This window comes from Heliconius melpomene, chromosome 15, assembly GCF_056956725.1.
Source record: "Heliconius melpomene rosina isolate 202511_hmr_F chromosome 15, ASM5695672v1, whole genome shotgun sequence".
Lineage (NCBI taxonomy): Eukaryota > Metazoa > Arthropoda > Insecta > Lepidoptera > Nymphalidae > Heliconius > Heliconius melpomene.
In genome coordinates, this window is record NC_140403.1 from 10,103,069 (window position 1) to 10,123,536 (window position 20,468).

The 20,468-nt window shown below is 33.0% G+C and overlaps 1 protein-coding gene across 1 annotated transcript; it reads left to right on the forward strand.

The window, feature by feature from the left end:
* The first annotated feature begins 12,303 nt into the window (after nucleotides 1-12,303).
* Nucleotides 12,304-16,315, forward strand: LOC146531676 (uncharacterized). The gene is made up of 2 exons (XM_085198402.1): nucleotides 12,304-12,655; nucleotides 16,002-16,315. Exons 1-2 carry the CDS (start codon nucleotides 12,370-12,372, stop codon nucleotides 16,040-16,042), a joined length of 327 nt encoding a protein of 108 aa, XP_085054528.1. The 5' UTR covers nucleotides 12,304-12,369; the 3' UTR covers nucleotides 16,043-16,315.
* Nucleotides 16,316-20,468: the final 4,153 nt, after the last annotated feature.

Below are 20,468 nucleotides of genomic sequence, written 5' to 3' on the forward strand. Positions count from 1 at the left end.
TTTAAAAAGGAGAAAATAAAATTTGTCTTTTAAATTTTAACTATCAACTCATAACCTCATTGTACACAATTTATTTGATCATAAAAGCTTGTCGCGCGATTTACATGTGTAAATTAACTAGTACTAATTTAATTATGTAAAATCTGCTAAGTTTTAATTTTTAAAGTTTCAATTTAATTAAATGTTGATTAACGCGACAAGCTTTTCAGGATGTTCAATGGTTAGTAGTGCAAAAACAAAGTATAAAACAGAACTATAAGAACAAATAAATTATAAAAATTGGTAAGAGCAAAATTACTGAGCGATATTAACGAAACTGTGACATTGCTATAATTTTTAATCAGGCACACGATTTTTGTCAAACACGTCACACGATTACAATTCCTGAATTGGTCATTAAGTTCATAAATATTATATGCCATCCTTTTGCTTATTGGGAGGTTTCGTTATTATTATTTTATATAAAAAGTGTACGTATAACAATATTATTTTATTTTATTTTAACATTTTTAAAGTAGGTATTATCCCACACTTAAAAACGAAAAATACTTATTAAGAAAACGTATTTTTTTTAAATAAACGGAGCAATTTATAAATAAAAGGCGAGCGGCACTAACATTTATTACAGAGACGTTATCGTTAAGTGCTTCCACCAGACTGGAAACCATTTTATCTCATCCTTTATTAATCTTTATTTTATTTTAATAAAGTTAAGTTTATTTAATTGACGTAACTTATATATTTTTTAATAAAATTAACGAAGCTTCTAAATTAGTGTTTGCAGAAAGTTATATTTGAAAAGTGTATATAAATATTAAATCAATCGTGTTCAGTGATTTTATCTAAATATATTTTTATCTTACGGTTGTTTTTGCGTACCTATAAAATTCTATCTGTATTATTTCGAGGGCCGTCTAAATGTATTCATGACGTCAAATCTTCATTTCCATATTTGGTAGGATCCAAGTTTAAGGAGTTAAATATCTAGATTTGCAGAATCAGAGAACTTAGTTTGAATTTGATACTCCGATGAAAGGTTTAGTTTGTTAGTAGATATTTGCAAGTGGGTAAATTACGTCTTATCAGAGACAGCAGGGAAAGTTTGGAGCAGTAATGAAGATCTCCTAGTTTCATCTGTGTCGTAAATAGATATTATTCTTCACTCTTGGAACGATTCCAAGCCAGTGTAGTGATTGTGATATAAATTCTCAATCATTGTATTCTAAATAAGCTTAGTACTGCGTCGATTAGAAATAATTTATGTCAGCGGCATGGTATTTATGGCTTTATGATGGGGGTATTAATATGAACATCTGTGTAAGTTATAGTATTTCACATAAAAAATGAAAGAGATTGTTATGTTTCTTACTATTTCGAATTACCTTCAGATTACGTAGTAGTCCCAGAAGATAAAAAGTTTTCAACCGTCGTCGTTACTGAAATTTAGATGTTCTTGTGTTTCAATAGCCTTGTGAATTATTTCTTTGATTCTAGAAATAGGTATGTCAGTTTTACCTAGCGACGATATAAGGTTATTTGATAAATCTGATAAGCCACGCAATACACGCCCATTCTTGACATCGAAAATGTTGTCCTTCATCCTATTTTTTTTCAAACTTCTTGACTTAAATTTAAAAAACAGGTACGTGCACCAGCATTTAAGAACAAACAAGCAAACTTACGCCTATTTTATAATTATTAACCATATAATATCATCTTTATGCTACGTTTGGAATGTGTTTTATTTAAACACTAGCAGACCCGCGAACTTCGTATCGCCTAACAGTCGATTTTTTTTTTATTCTGCTATTAGCGACACCGGGTCAGCTAGTAACATAAAAAAAATAAAAACTTAAATCATTTTTAATTCTTATAATATTCATTAAAAATTATAATAAAAATAACAATTTCCGATATCTTATTATGATGCCTACTTATTATATTTTATTTTATTTTTACTTATTCTAAATTCAGTTTCATTTTCATTGTAGTACTTTATGGTACACGTTATTTTTTGTTTGGTTATCTGGCGCGTAAATAAACAGAGCAGATGGTTTTCCAACACGGGTACAGGCAACATACAACAGACCATGCGAGAAACATGAGTTTTCTATATTAGTACCACAAACACTTAATAACTGCCCCTGGGATTTGTTTATAGTCATTGCGAAAGCAAGCCGTACTGGAAACTGTAGTCTTTTAAGCTCGAATGGTATGTCAGTCGAAATCATTGGGATGCCCCGCATCATCAAAAAGTCTTCTCCTTTATACTTTCCTTTTAATATGATTGCTTCTATTACGTTATTCATTATTTTTTTATCGCTAATCGTGTGACGTTACAAAGTTTCAGTTGGTTAATATTTCGCAACATTATAACTACACATTCAAGCTTTAATTGAAGGTTGTGAGGCGGCAATCCTGGCAAATCAAGTGAATTTAAAAATTCCGGTGGATAGTTCATGACATCATGTTCATTAGTTGCCGTATCAACTGACTTATGTGTCCTTATTTTGCCAGGAATGCCATCTTGAAAATTTATATTTAATTCATTTACATCAGTGTGTTTGGCAGCCAGTAAAGCTCTTTCGCTCAACCAATTATGGAATAAATAATCAGCAACATTTGGAAGCACTATATGAATGAGTTCATCTTTTGATTACGTTAACTGACAAGAACTATCAGGAAAGGTGATGCAGCCAGTCAGCGCATCTACAGGAAGTTTACCATTACCAATATAAATGAGTTGTTTAGAGAATATGTCTCCAGATTGATCATTTTACAATATGACATGACATATTCTTGCTTAAATGTAATACCTTGACATGTTTCCACAATTTCGAGGACTTTAAACATGAATTCAGTTCATCAGCTTGCATTGAACGTGGAACCACTGGCAATCCTCCTCCTTATAATAAAATCATTGCGCCACCAAATTGATTGGCAAACTGAGTTTTTACAATAACCTTACAATATTGGCAAGCAGAATTCTTAGGTCCAATAGCAACACAGGTGTAGGCACTGCTGGCATCAATTGATATATAACAAAAAGCAGCTCGATTCAAATTTGCAACATTATCAGTCAACTATCGTGGTCACGTTCATTGCAATTTTCACGTTCTAGGTACGATTAGATTCTTCTGGCTAAATTTGTCCACCGCCTTATAGAAGGCATTTTTTGTAAGTCACAAATACACAACACTTTATTAATTTTATAAAATTTGTGGCTTTTAGATTTAGTAATATAGACGCACAATGAGACGTTTACATTTCAATTGACATCTTACCATAGAAATGTTGACAAATATTGACATTAACAGACTGAGATCCCAGGGCCCCCAGACCTACATCATTTTAACAAAACTGAAATTTTGAGGATTGATAGTCTAATATGTACTTAAGACTCTCTAACTTAAAAAACCTTCAGAGATAGTGCCAACTTAAAGCACACTTTCAGTTGCGTTAAAGAAGAAAGTCTCTTTTTTTTCTCATTTATTTATGTACCACACAATAAAGAAAGTACAGAAAACTTATGATAACATGAAAAATGTGTACAATGGATAACTTATCTCTAATAGAGATCTCTACCAGAAACCCTTGAATGTAGCGGATGTTAAAAGAAATGATTCGGGTGCGGTATTTTAATATAATGTTAATAATAATAATAAACCTACATACAAATATACATAATATTAATCAATATTACTATACCTACATAAATATATACAATGACATAAAAGAGTTGAAACAGAAAAAGAAAATTAATAAAAAAAAGACAAAGCGACTACTAAAGATTCTAATTGAGATTAAGAAATGTTGTTTTAATTTGATTTTAATAGTATTTAGAGATGGATTGCCCGACAGTATAGAGTTAGGTAGTGAGTTCCATAAGCGCACTGCTTGAACTGTGAAGGATTTTTCATAGAAAGAGGTATTAAATATAGGGCACTCAAGCTTTCTTAGAGTTACACATGAGCGTACAGGTCTTTCACTTGGAAGTGTCAATTGAAAACGCTCCCTTAAGTGAGGAAGAGAGTTTTTATATATGTTTTAAAGTAAAAAATGTATATTTCACATTCTTTCACGTGGACCTTTACTTCTGCCAGACGTCATAAAGGTTCTTTAAAATTGGGGCAAATTACATTAAAGTATATCTAAAATTTATAATATATTATTTACGGACTATTTCAAGACCCCTCTAGCCCCAGACCCTAAGCAACCAGATCAATCCGATGGCTTTATCATTTTCCCAAAAAGAGATATACCGTTATTTTTCTCTACCTCTGAAAGGATCCCATTTTCAAGTTAGTGAGTAAGCATACTGTCTTAACTACATGTAAGACTAATAGTCCTCAAAATTTCACCTGTGCTAAAATGACGTCGGTCTAGCAGCTCTGGGTTCTTGGGCTATAATATTTTTACGATACTAACGTCACTCAATTGTTTTGCCTTCCAGGAATCCAGCTACTAACATTTAAACTTTATAGTAGTGTATATTAAAGTCCAAATTGACTTTTAAGTAGATATTAATACGAATCTTTTGTATGGGAATATAGAAGTCATGTTTTTGGACCTTTTCTGGTAATTTTTTTTTTCTGTCCGTTAGAACCATCCTCGTACTTCAAGGAATATTATAAAAAAAGAATTACCGAAATCGGTTCAGCTGCTCTCGAGATTTGCGCTTAGCAACACATTCAGCGATTAATTTTTATAAAAAAGAAGATATTTCGTATATTTTTTTGATATTATATAATTACTTTTGCCTCCTTCCAGAGTGAGGTAATGAAAATATTAAATATTTCATTTCTTCAAGTAGGAATCGAACTCAGAACCTGTCGTGTATACAGTCCGGTGCTTGTGCCACTGCGCCACAACGGGCCTCAAAATTATAAGAATTGAATTTTTTTTATCTGTGATAAACATATATGTTACCGATTTATGGATTTCCTTTTTAAATTTTATTTAATTTGTATATATTTATTAAAAATATTTACTTAAATTTATATCATTTGGTGTTGAACCATTTTAAATAATAATTATGGTATTACGTAAACGTCAAAACAAATGTTTATTACGTAGAATAATTTATTTTAAGACGACTGACGAATTATATGTAATAAAGTTTAGCTGGGTGACTGGGGTTCCACATTGGATCCAATTTTTTTTATGTCAACAGAAAATGCTCATCACGTTGAATAACTTTTCCTAATTCGTTGTATTGATATCTCTTATAGATTAGGGGGGCTGCTAGGGTCTCACATCAGGTATTCCGACTATCAAAATAAATTATAGCCTATATGTTGCCGAAGACTAATAGCTATGCAACAAAAGAAGTTTCATTTAAATCTGTCCAGTAGTTTTTGAGTTAAAGAGTCACAACAGACAGACAGACAAGAATTCCAAAAATCATATTTTTACCTTCTATTAGTTGTATTGAGTCCCCCTGAAGTGTTTTTTTTAGTTTATTTTCAATGTACAGATTTTACCCCCTTTACAGTTTTATTATATATATAGATATAGATATAGATATATAGATATAGATTTTAGCGGTCAAAACAAAACGAGTCATAGAATATCGATGAATGAAAGCATAACACTTCGAGGGCCCATATCTGTTTCTTATCTCCCGTTTATAGAGCAAGCAGCAATACTGTAAATAATTAACGAGCGTCTACAAAATGTTCATATAATAAGAATAACTATAATAATAATACATTTATGCACTTTTTGTTGGGTCATTTCGCTAGTAGTAAAAAATCTCTGTTAGAGATAAATTTATCACTGATAATATAATTTTACTTCAGTTGTGGAGTGCAAAAAGGAATTTATTTATTATTATTTGATGATTAAATTTATCGCAAAGTTAAAGAATGTGGTGGAATGGAATATAAACGGTTCGTTTAATTCAAAATATCATTTAAATTAATAAGAAAATTTCAAAATATTCGAATTACAGCGACTACTTTTACGAGTATGTCTCTAACACAACACGATCCATGAAAAGAAATCATATAAAAATCTATTCAGAATTTCAAATATCGTCAATCGCAATTCAATAAAGGCGATTTATGTCAGTCGTTGCTCACCGCTGCGCTGTGCCGGCGGCAGACGGGGGGTTGGCGAGGCTCCAGCTCTCTTGTCTACGAGAAATGGATCAGTTCTAACTAATAGCGAAAAATTCTCTCTTCTTTCAAAGATAAATGATAAAAATGTTAAACTTACCTAGTTTTTAATGTTTTTTGGTTTGATATTATAATAAGGTTCTCATAAAAAAGTATGTACCTGCTAAAAGAAAAATACGTTGCCAATATTTTATACCACGATCATCACGATTGAAGGTCTGTCGGGGTGCAGGGGCAGAAAGTGTGCTGCAAAATCGACTTCATATATATAACTTCTATTTCACAATAAAAGCTTTTAAAAAAAGAAGTAACTTGTCAGAAATTTGATAGCTGTACTGCTGAACCACACTGGTTCACTCACAACAAAGCTTTATACGATTTAGATATGGTAATTAAGTAGGTGAAAAACAAATTGTTAAATTTAATAGCTTACTTTTGAGCTAGAACTATTTTTAACAATTCCAACATTCTACCTCATTTTAAATAGTTAATTAAAAGGCGACCCGATTTATCAAAAGCAAATTTTACCGAACTCGTCAAAATTATATTGAAACCGACGAGCTTTAAACGGAGTTAGCATTTTGGAATCGAGTTAAAATCCATTAACTATTTGCGCTTAAATTTTCTCGAAAAACAACATTTACGAAAGTTTTTTTTTTAATTTACACGTTTTTAATTTCCATTGAGTGAGGTAGTTACAATTATATGACAGCAATATAGCAATTTATAACGTTCCTTTGTATAACAAAGGAACGATATTCAATCAGTAAAATTTCATTAAATGTTCTACGAGTATTTCCAGGGACCAGTTTAGAATGTGTCAGCACCATCACTTGTTCGTATATAAGCTGATTACCCCTATAGAGTGGCTTTGATGTGTAATCCTCATTGTAATGTTCTAAATTTATTGGAAATGTCGTTTGTTAGAACTGTGAAATACGCACGAACAAATGAGGTCACACCGATTGATTACACGCACTAACTGATTTATAACTATAGGAGCTAGTTCAAAACGTTTGACTATTTGGATTAAAACTTGCGAAGAATGCAGCTCTCATACAAAACAAAAAGAAAGTAAATCAACCCAGTAGTTCCTGAGATCTTATCCTTTAAAAAACAAACAAACAAAAAAACTCTTCCGCTATATTATATTAGTATAGATGCATAAAAAATCTGATACTTGCAGATTTATGCACTGGGATCTTAGGCCAATACAAATTATAAACCTTTTCCCGGATACTATAGTTAAATATCTATGGTGAAAACTAGATTGGGAACGGCTTTATTGATACATATTGGGATTACATAAAAAAAGCCGCGGCTTAGGTGATGGCTGTATATAAATTGTAATTTCATCCTGCGTTGGTTGCGGATTTTTCTATTTAGATATTTAAATATAGAGTAAATTTAGTGCCGCAGTGGTACAATGTCTAGCTGTAAACGCGGTTGTAGGTTCGTTTCCCACTGTGGGGAATTAATTCTTTTTATTTACCTATTCTAGTAATAAGAAAAAACGTGATGAGTTTTATCACGAAAAAAAATATCTCGAAAATGGATTGTGTGGAACTGAGTGCCTGTACTGTAAAATAACTAAGAAATTGTGACTTATCACTAGCCTTTTTACCTACTCTGATATGCGGTAAATCATGAAGTTTAATTTTGTTTTCTCATTCTTTCTAAAAGTACAGCATTGAATTATGTTACCATGTGCACAATGTCTCTATTACAAGTGTCACCTGAAAAGAAAAAGTCAAAAATTTGTAAGGGATTCAAAAATTTTTAAAATTTTAATATATAAATATGCTCAGGTATATAAGAGGCAGTCGTGGCGCAGCGGCACAAGGGTGTGACTGTAACGCAATGGTTGTGGGTTCGATTCCCACTCAAGGAAGTGAAATATTTATTTACGTTTATATTTCCATTTCTTCGCTCTGATGTCGAGGCAAAGCGCGATGTTGAGTTCTGCCACTTAACTTGCAATGCCACCAGAACTCGGCAGAAAATGGGGCACGGAGTGTCTTAACATTAGGTTCCCTCTGCCTACCCAGCCGTATGCGGGATACTGCGTGAAGCTGATTTTATTTTTTTGGATATATAATCATGTGAAACAGGTACTATTTTATGTTACTTTTACATTACAATACAGGTAACTCTAGAAAATATTTCAAGTAAAATTTTCAATGTAGCTGAAATTGAAATCGTGATAACCTTTACCATTTCGTCAAACGCGAGCCAATCGTCCCCTTTTATTGGCACTGCTTTCTACTTCTTTGTTGTGGGAATTCCGCCGTATTCAATATATGTAAAGTATTCCTCTTACAAAATTTATTTGCGATTTATATAGATTTTTACAAGAATGTTGCAATCTAACAGAACAGAAGAAGGAGGTCGTTACTTATATCTAACTGATATTTGTTTCGCAAATTTTCGTATTCAACATTGCATTAATTATAAATATTATATTGATAGAATGATAGTTGTAATTTTTTTTCACCTTCGGAAGGATGGCTATGATAATAAGGCTATAGATAAGATTTAATCAACAATAAAAATGTTCATATCTAACTACGCTACGGTTGCGAAAGAGTACTGAAACTTGTAGTAAATTATAATAGATAACAAAAGCCACAGTGAATCTTATAGAAGAAGTCTGAAGAACAAAATCAGAACTGAAAACTTTATGCGAAAACTAATTTCGTTTTGTAATTTAGTTTACTTGTATAACAAAAAATACTTTTGCTATTTTTGTAGCTTCCCTATTTGTAGTAGGTAATCGGAGATGAAGCAAATAAAATTACATTATTCATTAAATTTAATTATTTCCTTCATATCTTCACATCCAGATTACTAATTTGATCAGCAAAAGCAAGGATGGTTGTAAGTTCCATCCCCACCGGGCTCAACAAATTATTTTTATTTCCCAGCTCTAGACTTCGTATGGAAACCGGAAAACATGGTCTCTTAACATTCATTTCTCTCCTGATGCGAACTAACGATAACTAACGTACACACACACACAACGAAAGAATGATATATAAAATTTAAGTATATAGAAAAGAATACATTTACTTTATACTTCGGCGAGGGCTTATAATATGGCAAGTTTTATTTATCATCACTTTGACGTGAAGTAAGAACGCTGGAAGAAAATAGATTTACAAAAACTATATTAATATATAATTTTTAAATTGACTTTTTAAACTTTTGATTGACTGTTGAGTGCGAGAGCCAATGGTCTAACCATCGAGGACGCAAAAGACCGTGCAAAGTGGAGTAGGTTGAGTAGGAAGGCAGACCCTGGTAACAGCCGGGATTAATGCCAGGAAGATGAAGACTACTACTTATTACTTATTACTACTACTTATAACTACATAAAATTATTAAATTGCGGAAATTCAGAAAATTCTTACGCAAAAAAAAATATATAAATGAGAATAATCATTCAACAAAACATTTTTGAGCGTTGACGTAAAGTCAATAGTTCTCCGTCATAACAACGCCATATAAGAGAAAACAATCTTTTCACGCGTCAGTCTATAATTATAAGTTTCTTTTATATCTTCCGCTCTATATACTATCCGGTAGGAATTAAATAGTCCATACATCCTCCTCTAACACTGACGTGCAATCTCTGGTGCCATCAATCAAGGAAGCGAGATAGATATATTTAGAGAGACAAAGACAAAATACGTAAATATACGTTTATATTCGGTCGTATTGTTTTAGATAACTAAAGATTATAAATTACAAAAGTTTGGTATCTCTATAATATAACATCTAATGGTTTCACGTGTAAATTTTAAACACTATCGTGTATGGGTAAACACTATAAATAATAATCGTTAATATTGGAATAGCGAATGTTATCAGGATTTTGTTTATATTATAAATTAATTAACGGTACGTACACTAAAATCGAATTAAAGCAAAATATTAATTAATAATGTTGTTTTATTGAACACTACGAATGTGCATAGTGTATTTTATCCTTTGCGTATGTTTCGTAGGGTTGTCCCATGAGTAATAAAACTTAGTGTCGCATCACTTAAATCAAGAAGAAAAAGAACGAAGTTAAAAAAATAATATTTAGAGACGAAAAAAATAAATAATACTTAATATTTCAATGTATGACCTCAGATTTACTTTTCAAATAAAATATAATTATAAAATTTATAAATTTATCTGTTTTGAAATTTTTAAGAATAGTCCAATTTAATATGAAAATGTATAATATTTAGAATAGAGACCAATGACCAAGACGCAGGGGCACAAATGCTTGTACACGTGGCTGGTTGTGGGTTCGATCCCCACTCGAGGAATTGAAATATTTATTTAAATTTATATTTCCGTTTCGTCGCTGTGGTGTCGAGGCAAAGCGCGTCGTTGAGATCCGCCACTCACCGCATTGCCCCTAGAATTCGGCGGAAACTGACGTTATAAGAAATATCTTACTCTGGAGTAAATATAGAAACGGGTGATCATTTACTTGAAAGCAAACGATCGCATCTGGCGCTTGTCGGATTATGTTGTTTAAATTCAATCATCTCAGTAGGACCAGATGGTCCTACTGAGCTCCTCAGATGAGGAGCACCGTTGCAAGTTTTTCGGCTCTCTACCAAGTTCTGACAGCCCATAATCTACTTTGCAAAGTGACTAGATTAGTTTGGTGTCGAATAACTCAAGTTACAATAACTATTTGCAAACTATTCAATAATTTATGAAATTATATTATCAGTTTTGTTTTATTTACTTTTAGCATCCTGAGTCCTGTTATTTTTATATAACATTATTAATTTGACCGCATGTCCTATAAAAAGAACAAATTCGAGGTATGGTTTAAGACTAGAGATATAAGTTAATATATTTTTAGAGAAGAGAGACAAGTTACTATATTTTTGTTGCTAGAACAAACATTATTTATTTACATTTTAAATGGATCATTTTGACATAAAACCAAATGGTGGGGTCGAATGTGTCCGTAACAAAGGATTCTCGGATTTTAGAGTTAATAGATATTTATTAGTAAATTAGTAAATTGTAATTATTAGTCAAATGAAATCAAAATCAGCAGAAATATTTGTTTTTAATATATTATACACATTTGTACCTGCATTATACGATTTATTACCATTCATATACATGAAACAATAATTTCGCCGTAATGATATCCATTTACGTTTTATAACTATTCTACTTGTTATAAAAGATAACAACGGTCATACAACTACTATTTTAATATGCATAATACTTCAAAGAAAACGCACAATCCTCGGGCAATATGCGTGAAACATGGTGCATTGTAATCATCGCCCTTTGTGTAAGAGACCAGCGTCGATTGAATACAAGATCACGTGGAATCTTCCCCCGGCATCACCTCCATTCTTTGTCATAAAAAAATATAAGTTTTATATTTTGCTTGCTAGTTAACCCAGTTTATACTAGCCAAATCTTATTTTATAAGTTCATGAAAATAAAAGGTGAGACACAGAATAAAAGACGTATAAAGAAAATTATATAAATATACTAAAATTGTACAGGTCTTCTGTGCGTTGAATCTAAACTAAAAAAAACTTGAGTGTATAATATACAGGTATCGGAAATAAAAATTAAATCATCTTCACGCTGTATCTCGCACACAGCAGGGTAGGCAGAGAAAACCTTATCTTAAGACACTTCGTTCTCCATTTTCCGCCTAATTAAGGCGTTGAGTGGTGGAACTCAGTTCTCTGTATATAATCGAAAGTGTCAGTTTCTATTCAAAATGCATGTTCATTTTTGTAGTATACTATTTGAACTTAATTTTTTTGAACACTATTAATAATAGTAGTAAGTATTGTAGTAATAGTTTGTTATCGTAATACAACTATAAATCCAAGTTTTTATCAAAATAAAAATAATTATAATAAAAAAATAAACTTTAAATCGCTCTCCTAAAGCATTTTTCACTTTTCATTCTTTATACCTAGGGACCGTCGATATATATTTTTGTTTATTTTCCAAGAGTTCCTAATGTCCTAAGAATAGTAAAGGCCCATTTAAGACATAAAAATCCCGGTCCGTGAGACCGGCGCCACCAAAGATGTAAATCAAATTAACGTCACTAATGGCGGGTTAAGGAAATTATAATTTACGGAGCCAAATAATACCCTTACACAGCTCTCCTATATATATGACCGGTAGATCTTCGAGATCGTCATTCTAGATTTGATTGTAGTCACGAGTTCCGTATACAAGGCAATCAACGTTAATAATGAAAATATTCATTGGCATCGTCCTGCTGGCCGCCGTCGCCGTGGCCAGCGGTGATAAGCCGCACTACGATACCAAGAAGCCCGTGGAATTGTTTGAGAAATACATGAAAGATTACAACAAGCACTACAAGAGTACGGGACAGAAAGTTAATCACTACTTAGCTTTCCGCTTGTCCTTGAGTAGAATTAATAGAGTCAATGCTCAAAAAGACGGCCCTACTTTAGATTTAAACAAATATTCTGATTATCTACCTTACGAGCTGGAAGAAGTGATTGCCGCTGGAAGTGCGTATTATTTGTAATGTTATATAAGTATATTGAAAATCTATGTATATATTTTATTTGTTAACTAGCGACCCCCTTGCGGCTTCGCCCGCTTATACTACTGGATTATTCATATAATGTATGTTTGCAAAGCACTTAAGATAATGTGAAAATTAATTAAACTCTAATGCAACCCGCATTTTCGTAGTTTCAATAAGGATTTTCCAATTGTTTTACACAGCAAGGATTTTTTAGTAGGTACCGTAATTTTAAATCTGTGCTACTAATCTTTTCAAGTACTTATTAAAATATTTTTAAATGACTATTTTTAGATAGTTAAATGACTATTTTTAAACGGAAGAAACTATAAACAAAAGCCTACCTACTAATAACTACTACAAAAAATATGAAACCAAATATATCGCGCTGAAATTATACATTCAACTCCAATTATCCAATACCTGCAAACGCATCTAGATCTTCGTTGCTATAGAGGCAGGCGGGTTTTTTTTTCGAGCTTGTGGTTAATGCTGAAGAGGGTATTCTGTCCCTGATGAAAAGCAAGCACTACGTGGCTGCCTGTGAGGAAAATTAAAAAGAATGCATTGGCCGGGAATCGAACCCGGGCCCGCGTGGCAGGCGAACATTCTACCACTGAACCACCGATGACTGCTCATGACGCGCTTGTACAGGGTGAGTCATATTGAACTTTCCGATTTCAATAAGGTGTGTATTAAAAACAAAGCGACATGCAGTAAAAATTATTTTATTGTTTGAAAGCACATAACATGCAGTTTTAATTTAGTTGGTTTTAAAAATGATATCCTGTAAATGTCTACCTCCATTGACCACACACTGCTGAAGCCTTTCCCGGAAGTTGTCCATTACTCGTCGAGTCATATTCAGCGGAATAGCATTGATTTCTTCCGTGATTGCAGCCTTCAGTTCATCGATGGTTCGGGGACGATGCGTGGAAAAGGTGTCCTTCAGGTAACCCCAGAGAAAGAAATCGCAGGGGGTTAAATCAGGTGATCTCGGCGGCCACCCAACGTCACCTCGCAAAGAAATGAGATGACCGGGAAACATTTGTCGCAGGATTTCCATTGAACGCCTGGATGTATGGGCTGTAGCACCATCTTGTTGGAACCAGATGTTATCGTTGTCATGATTCTGCGTTAATTCCTCCAATTTCGGTTTCAGAAAAGTTTCAAGCATGTCGCAATACCGAGCAGAGGTAACTGTGACGACTTGACCATCTTCTTCAAAAAAATAGGGACTCCACACACCAAACTCTGCAATAGCGCACCACACTGTCACTCGAGGGCTGTGAAGTGGTCGTTCGTGTAGGTTTCGTGGGTTATTCTCAGCCCAGTATCGAAAATTCTGTTTGTTGACAGTTCCGGCGAGGTGAAAATGTGCCTCATCACTGAAGATCAAAACAGCAGTGCGGGGGATCTGCTGAATGTCGCGGCATAAATTTGTTCGTGTGTCTAAGTCTCTAACTGTTAATTCTTGCACTACCTGAATCTTGTATGGGTGAAATTTAAGGTCTCTATGCAGTATTCTGCGGACACTACTGAAAGATAATCCTAGTGAAGCGGCATGTTTCCGAACAGAACGCCGAGGGGATTGTTGAATTGAAGCCCGCACTCTATCCACGTTTTCCGCTGACGTTGACGTCCTAATTCGGCCTTGTGGTCTTGTTTTTAATGCTGATGATGTTGCTCTAAAATTTGATACCCAATTTCTGATTGTTGGTCCAGTGGGAATGGGATCACGTCGACCAATAGCAAAATGTAAACGGAACGCACGCTGTGTTGTGATCACGGAGCCGCCATTTTTAATAAACTCTTCAACTACGAACGCACGATGTTGTCCCGACCAAGCCATTGCTCACACTAAAACTGCATGTCATGGCGCGTCTAATGACACCATCCCCACCCTTCTACTCCTTCCCTTCTTCGTGCAACGTCCTTCCAAAACCGGAAAGTTCAATATGACTCACCCTGTATAAGCAAAACGTCGCGGGGCGCGTTTCGCAGCAAGGATGTTTTGATATTGTAACAACTTCTAAAGTAATTATTAAAATGAAAAAACAGTAAAAGACAGTTTTGATCTACATTAAATGGCCAACGTAACTAATATACTTATTTATATGCTGAGAGTAAGGGATAAGTAAAACTTGAGTCGGCACAGCTGATGAGTTAACGGCGGGATGTGTCAACAATTAAATGCGTTTTTCTCTAATACTATTCGCAATTTCGAAATAGTGTAAGAAGCAAATTTTATCTTCGTTTAACGTAGAAAATTAATAAAGTATTTTAAAGGATAAGGATTAATACCATTATGGAAAAATATCCCTCACAATAAAAAATATATTGAAATTACTATTTTTAGACAGAAATATGATCACTACACGTTATTCTTAAAAGATAAAAATATGCTCTCGCGGACTTTTTTGTAGATCTTATTAAGAGGAACAATACTCCAGTACATTATTTTCATGTAGTAATTACCATTAAAGCAGCGCATGCGCGAAAGTGTCTCAACGGGTAGGACTTTAGACACATTTATCGTATTTATGTTAATTTACATAAGAATGTACAAATAATAAACTATATATAAACCTTCCCTGAGAAATACTCGACCTAATGGTGAAAGCCGCATAAAAATCCGTTGGGTGGTTTAGAAGAAGAAGAGTTAGAAAGTTCAGACAGACACGAAAAGCGACTTTGTTTTATAAGATATAGGATGTCGCGTCCGTGACTAGTGACGAAGTTCTAACGAAGAATCGTCTGTTGAGTTTTTGGGTGTAATATCTATTATATGTGTCTATCGGTAATACTTAAGAATATATCTGCCGTTACTAAGTATTGGTGGTTATTAAATATGTGGTGTTGCAATGCGAGTACATAATCAATCATCAACTTCTTTACGCAATATCTTTTATATAGTAAAGTGTTCTAACTCAGTTCCCCCACTTTCTATATTTTTGTACGTGGTTAAGGCCAGTCGTGGCGCAGGAGCACAAGCATGCGACTTAAGCGTGACAAATTGTGGGTTCGATTCCCATTTGAGGAAAAGAAATATTTATTTTAATTTACTCACTCTGGTAACGAAGCAAAGCGTGGCCTTTAGTTCAGCCACTTAACGTTCACGGGGAACACAAGTATCTTAATGGGATCGGCGCTTCTGAATGCTACCGTTCTTGCCTTGCTTAACAAAAAAATTTAATAAACTGGTGTCCTATTAAAACGTATAAATCTTACACGATAAAATACCTTATATAATTAATTTAAATTTGAGATGCTGTTAAACTTATTTCAAAGTTATTTTTTAATATAGTGTTTTAATTTTTTTTTTTCAGTAAACCCAGATGCTCCAGAACATTCCAAAAAGAATCATTAAATCGTTCCTGTTTTAGCTGTGCTCTACGACTTTTGCATATTTATGTATTTTTAGTTCACTTATATTAATGAATTAAAACATAATTATTAACCTAATGAATATTCCAATATTTAAATAAATATATAATTATAGAAGTACATATATTAATTTGATGAACATCTCATATACCTATTACATTCATAATTTTATCCGCATAAAGTATGTAAAAAACGTCAAGTGATCACAATTCTGGAGGCATTGCCTGTTGAGTGGTGGATCTCAACGCCGCGCTTTTCGCCGACACCAGAGCGAAAAAATGAAAATATACATTTAAATAAATATCTCATTTCCTCGACTGGGGACCTACAACGAGTCGATTTTACAGTCACATCTAGCCTCTGCACCACGACTGGCCACAACTGGCCCAGACTGGCTTGTATTTCCATTTACATCCCTTTTCAAAACTATACAATGAAATTAAAAACTGTCAAATACTGATTTTCATTATTGTTTTATTTTTACTAATATTTTTAGTTACTTTGAGTGAACAAAGTCAGTCCAGTGGCGGGAATTACACTCGGTACTTCAATTTTCGGACTTAAGGCAACATGTCAATATAGTAGCTCCGTAATTTAAATTATTAAAAAGGATTATTTAATGTATATTAATTCATATGATTCACTGTGTATATTCTAAAATCACCTAAATACGTGTTATCAGTGTTATAAATACTCCTAACTGTAAGATTACTAACGTTGGACTGTGCAAGTGTGCAACCGCCGTGACCTGTCGTCTGTCATTGTGCCAACGGAAGGACTTTTGAATTTCTCTGTGAAACCCGGGGAGTATTTCTTTCAATATTGTATATTTACAACATACTAAATTACACAAAATACATTTTTATAGTGAGTAACTCACACTTAGGCACCATACCGTCTCACTTTGCTTGACAAGCTGGAAGCTTAGTTGCAGACTCAAATATTTGCCTCAGACAAAAATTCCACTCAATACTATATAATTCACAGTATTATATGACTATTGGGTGTGATATACACATATACAATAATATAACTGCTAATTTGCTTGATTAATATTAAAACAGTGATACTAAATTACCTTTGCTAATTTACATGTAAAGATCAAAGAAATTGCTTAAATAACTGGTTTATATGTTTAATATTTACTATATTGCCCCTTTTGTTGATATTTAAGCTCTCTATTTATTTTCAGTACATTAACAATGGAATCACAAATTATGACCCGTAAAGCCTCTACAAAAGACCTAGAAAGCAAGCTGAAGCAAGCCTTACATAAACTAAAATCCTCTCAAGACCTGTGTAAGCAGCTTCTCCAGGAACGTGAGGACAGTGAGGTGGAAATTACCACAATCATTAAAAAGAACTCACATTTAAAAAATGAGCTTGCTGAGCTGCATACAAACTATTTAGATGTAGTGGCACAGCGGGATCAACTGAATGTTGTTGTGGGTACATTTGACCAGTGCAGCATTGAACATGAGAGGGCTCTGGACCGGATTTCAGAGCTTGAAATTGAGTTGCAAGCCAAAGCCTCAATTCTTACACTAAATAAACAAAAAGAATGTAATGAATCGCAGAAAACCTCATGTTTATATGATGAGCTGGTTGATTGTAACGCACAACAATTCCTTAAACCAGTTGTAATAGACCTGACGAAGGATGACTTATATGCTATGCAAAATATAAACTTTTCTACACATAATAAATTAAAGAAATATATTAAATTAAATAAATTTATAAAAAAAACAAATAAAATGGTAAATTTTAAGTTTTCTGCAAAAAAAATTATCACATTAAGAAATGATAATTCAACATTAATTAAAAAGCTTGAGTGTTATAATAATAAACTAAAGCAAAGTAGGTATATGTATGACCAAGACACACTTCAACTGCAGAATGAAATCGATAGCTTACATAGCTCCCTCAGAGAATTAAGTGAGAAGTATGAATCCTCACAGAATGAAATTAGAGAACATATTCTAGCTGCGAATAACTTAGTTGACTTGTGCAATTATAATGTAGAAAGATTTGAATCTTTGACAAATAAACATAGTTGTGGTTGTGCTGTTACGGAGTCCACTGAGTCAAGTATCACTCAAACGATATGTAATTCTGAGGTTGTGGATGACTCGGCCATGCACATTATATTGAATAAGAATTTACATGTAGAAAATTCCTCTCGCTCCTCTCCAAACAATATTACTGTAATTTCAGATAAATTAGGTCAAGGCTTTGGGTCCCTACTTAATTACCATTTTTCGAATGTTTTTAATGCATGTTCGCCTGGAGCCAGTTACCAGTTTAATATTAACAAAATAATGTCTATGAATGTAAATGAGCATAGTACTATTGTACTATTACATGGAAATAGTTTGTCAGTGAGGAGACAAGATGTGGTAAAGAGTATAGAAAATTTGCTTAAATTACACAGTAAAAGTAAATGTAAATTTGTTATATGCTCTTTTCCATATTCTTCTTGCCTTACAGATAGACAAAATAGGTATATTTATAATTTAAATATGACCTTGTATAATACGACTCAACGTCATAGTGACGCGATTTTTTATTTAGATTTAAATAAGTTTATTTATAATAGTTGTAAGTTGACAGAAGATACATTGTATCTACCTTTATATTTTAAAAAAACAAATTGCTACTTTAGTAGCATATAATATTCGAAACCCTGTTATACATTGTATAACAAAGGAAATAGTTTGTAATAATAATTTTTCATTAAAAAATAATAATGACATAATAAGTTCCAGTTTAAACTAGATAACAAGACAACACCTAGGCCGTTTACATTGAATATTGTACACCAAAATATACAAGGCTTAGGAGGCAAAGAACTGGAATTAGAATTGTTTCTAAAAAAAATTTAATATACATTGCGTAGACCATGTAACTCTGTTATTAAAATTAAAACATTATGGTATACAGGATACTGCCCTTGACCTTATTGCCTCATATTTAAACCAAAGAATCCAGAAGGTTAGTATAAATAATGTAAAATCATCTGGATCTCCTCTAAAGATGGGCGTTCCACAAGGATCCATTCTTGGTCCCCTTTTATTTCTTCTTTACATTAACGATCTACCTTTTTATGTGAAGAACCTATGTGATATTGTACTTTTCGCGGATGATACCTCTTTAATATTTAAGGTTGACAGAAATAAAATAAACTATGACGATGTGAATAGCGCATTATCGCATATTCTTCGTTGGTTTGATGTTAATAATCTAATGTTAAATGCTAAAAAAACTAAATGTATTGAGTTTGCTTTACAAAATGTTAAAAAAAATAATTTCAGTCTACTAATTAAAGGAGAAACTCTCAATTTGTCGGAATCAACTATTTTCTTAGGTGTAACTATAGATTCCAAACTCCAGTGGAACGCTCATCTGGAAGCACTTGCGGATAAACTCAGCTCTGCCGCGTTTGCAATTAAAAAAGTAAGACAAATGACGGACGTTGACACTGCCCGATTAGTCTACTATAGCTATTTCCATAGTATTTTATCTTATGGAATGCTGCTATGGGGCAGTGCTTCAGACATAAATTCAATATTTATCCTCCAAAAAAGAGCCGTGAGATATATTTATAAACTAAGAGCGCGAGATTCTCTGCGAGATGTTTTCAAAGATGCAAGTATTCTTACAGTTGCTTCCCAATTTATATACTATAATATTCTCTTTGTCCGACAAAATATACATTGTCATAGTAAACATAGTGACAATCATACGATAGAAACGAGAAATAAAGATAAGATTGTTACTCCAAGTTTTCGCCTCCAAAAAGTTAATAAATCTTTTATGGGTCTGAGCATACGTGTATATAATAAAATTCCACAGTGTATTCTAGATTTGCCACTTCCAAAATTTAAAATATCAGTAAAAAAAATTCTAACAAGTAAAGCTTATTACACTGTTCAAGAATACTTAGAGGACAAACATGTATGGAATTAATGTCTATTGAATGTAATGCAGGATAGCTGCCAACTAATGTAATAGATTGTACCATTGATTTTGAAAAGAGCAACTGATGAGTTTCTTGCCGGCTCTTCTCAGCAGAACTGCCTTCCGAACCGGTGGTAGCTTTTTGTTCATATGTTCATTCGACGATTCAAAAGTGCTTATTATAAGTTTATTTGAATAAAGAATATTTTGAATTTGAATTTGAATTTGAATTTAAGCCGCTTGCAAAAAATAAAAATAAATATTATTGCTGCAGTGGAACTCGAAGCCAGAATTCAATGAAATACTTTTATAGCTTCGCTAGTTAGTAGTCATTTCAACGTGACATACACCGCCCTATAAGTATATCTTATGTTACATTATATATTTTTTAATTTCTTAGTAAACATGTATTCCACCCGCAAAGGAAATAAAATAATTAATTCCCCCAAGTG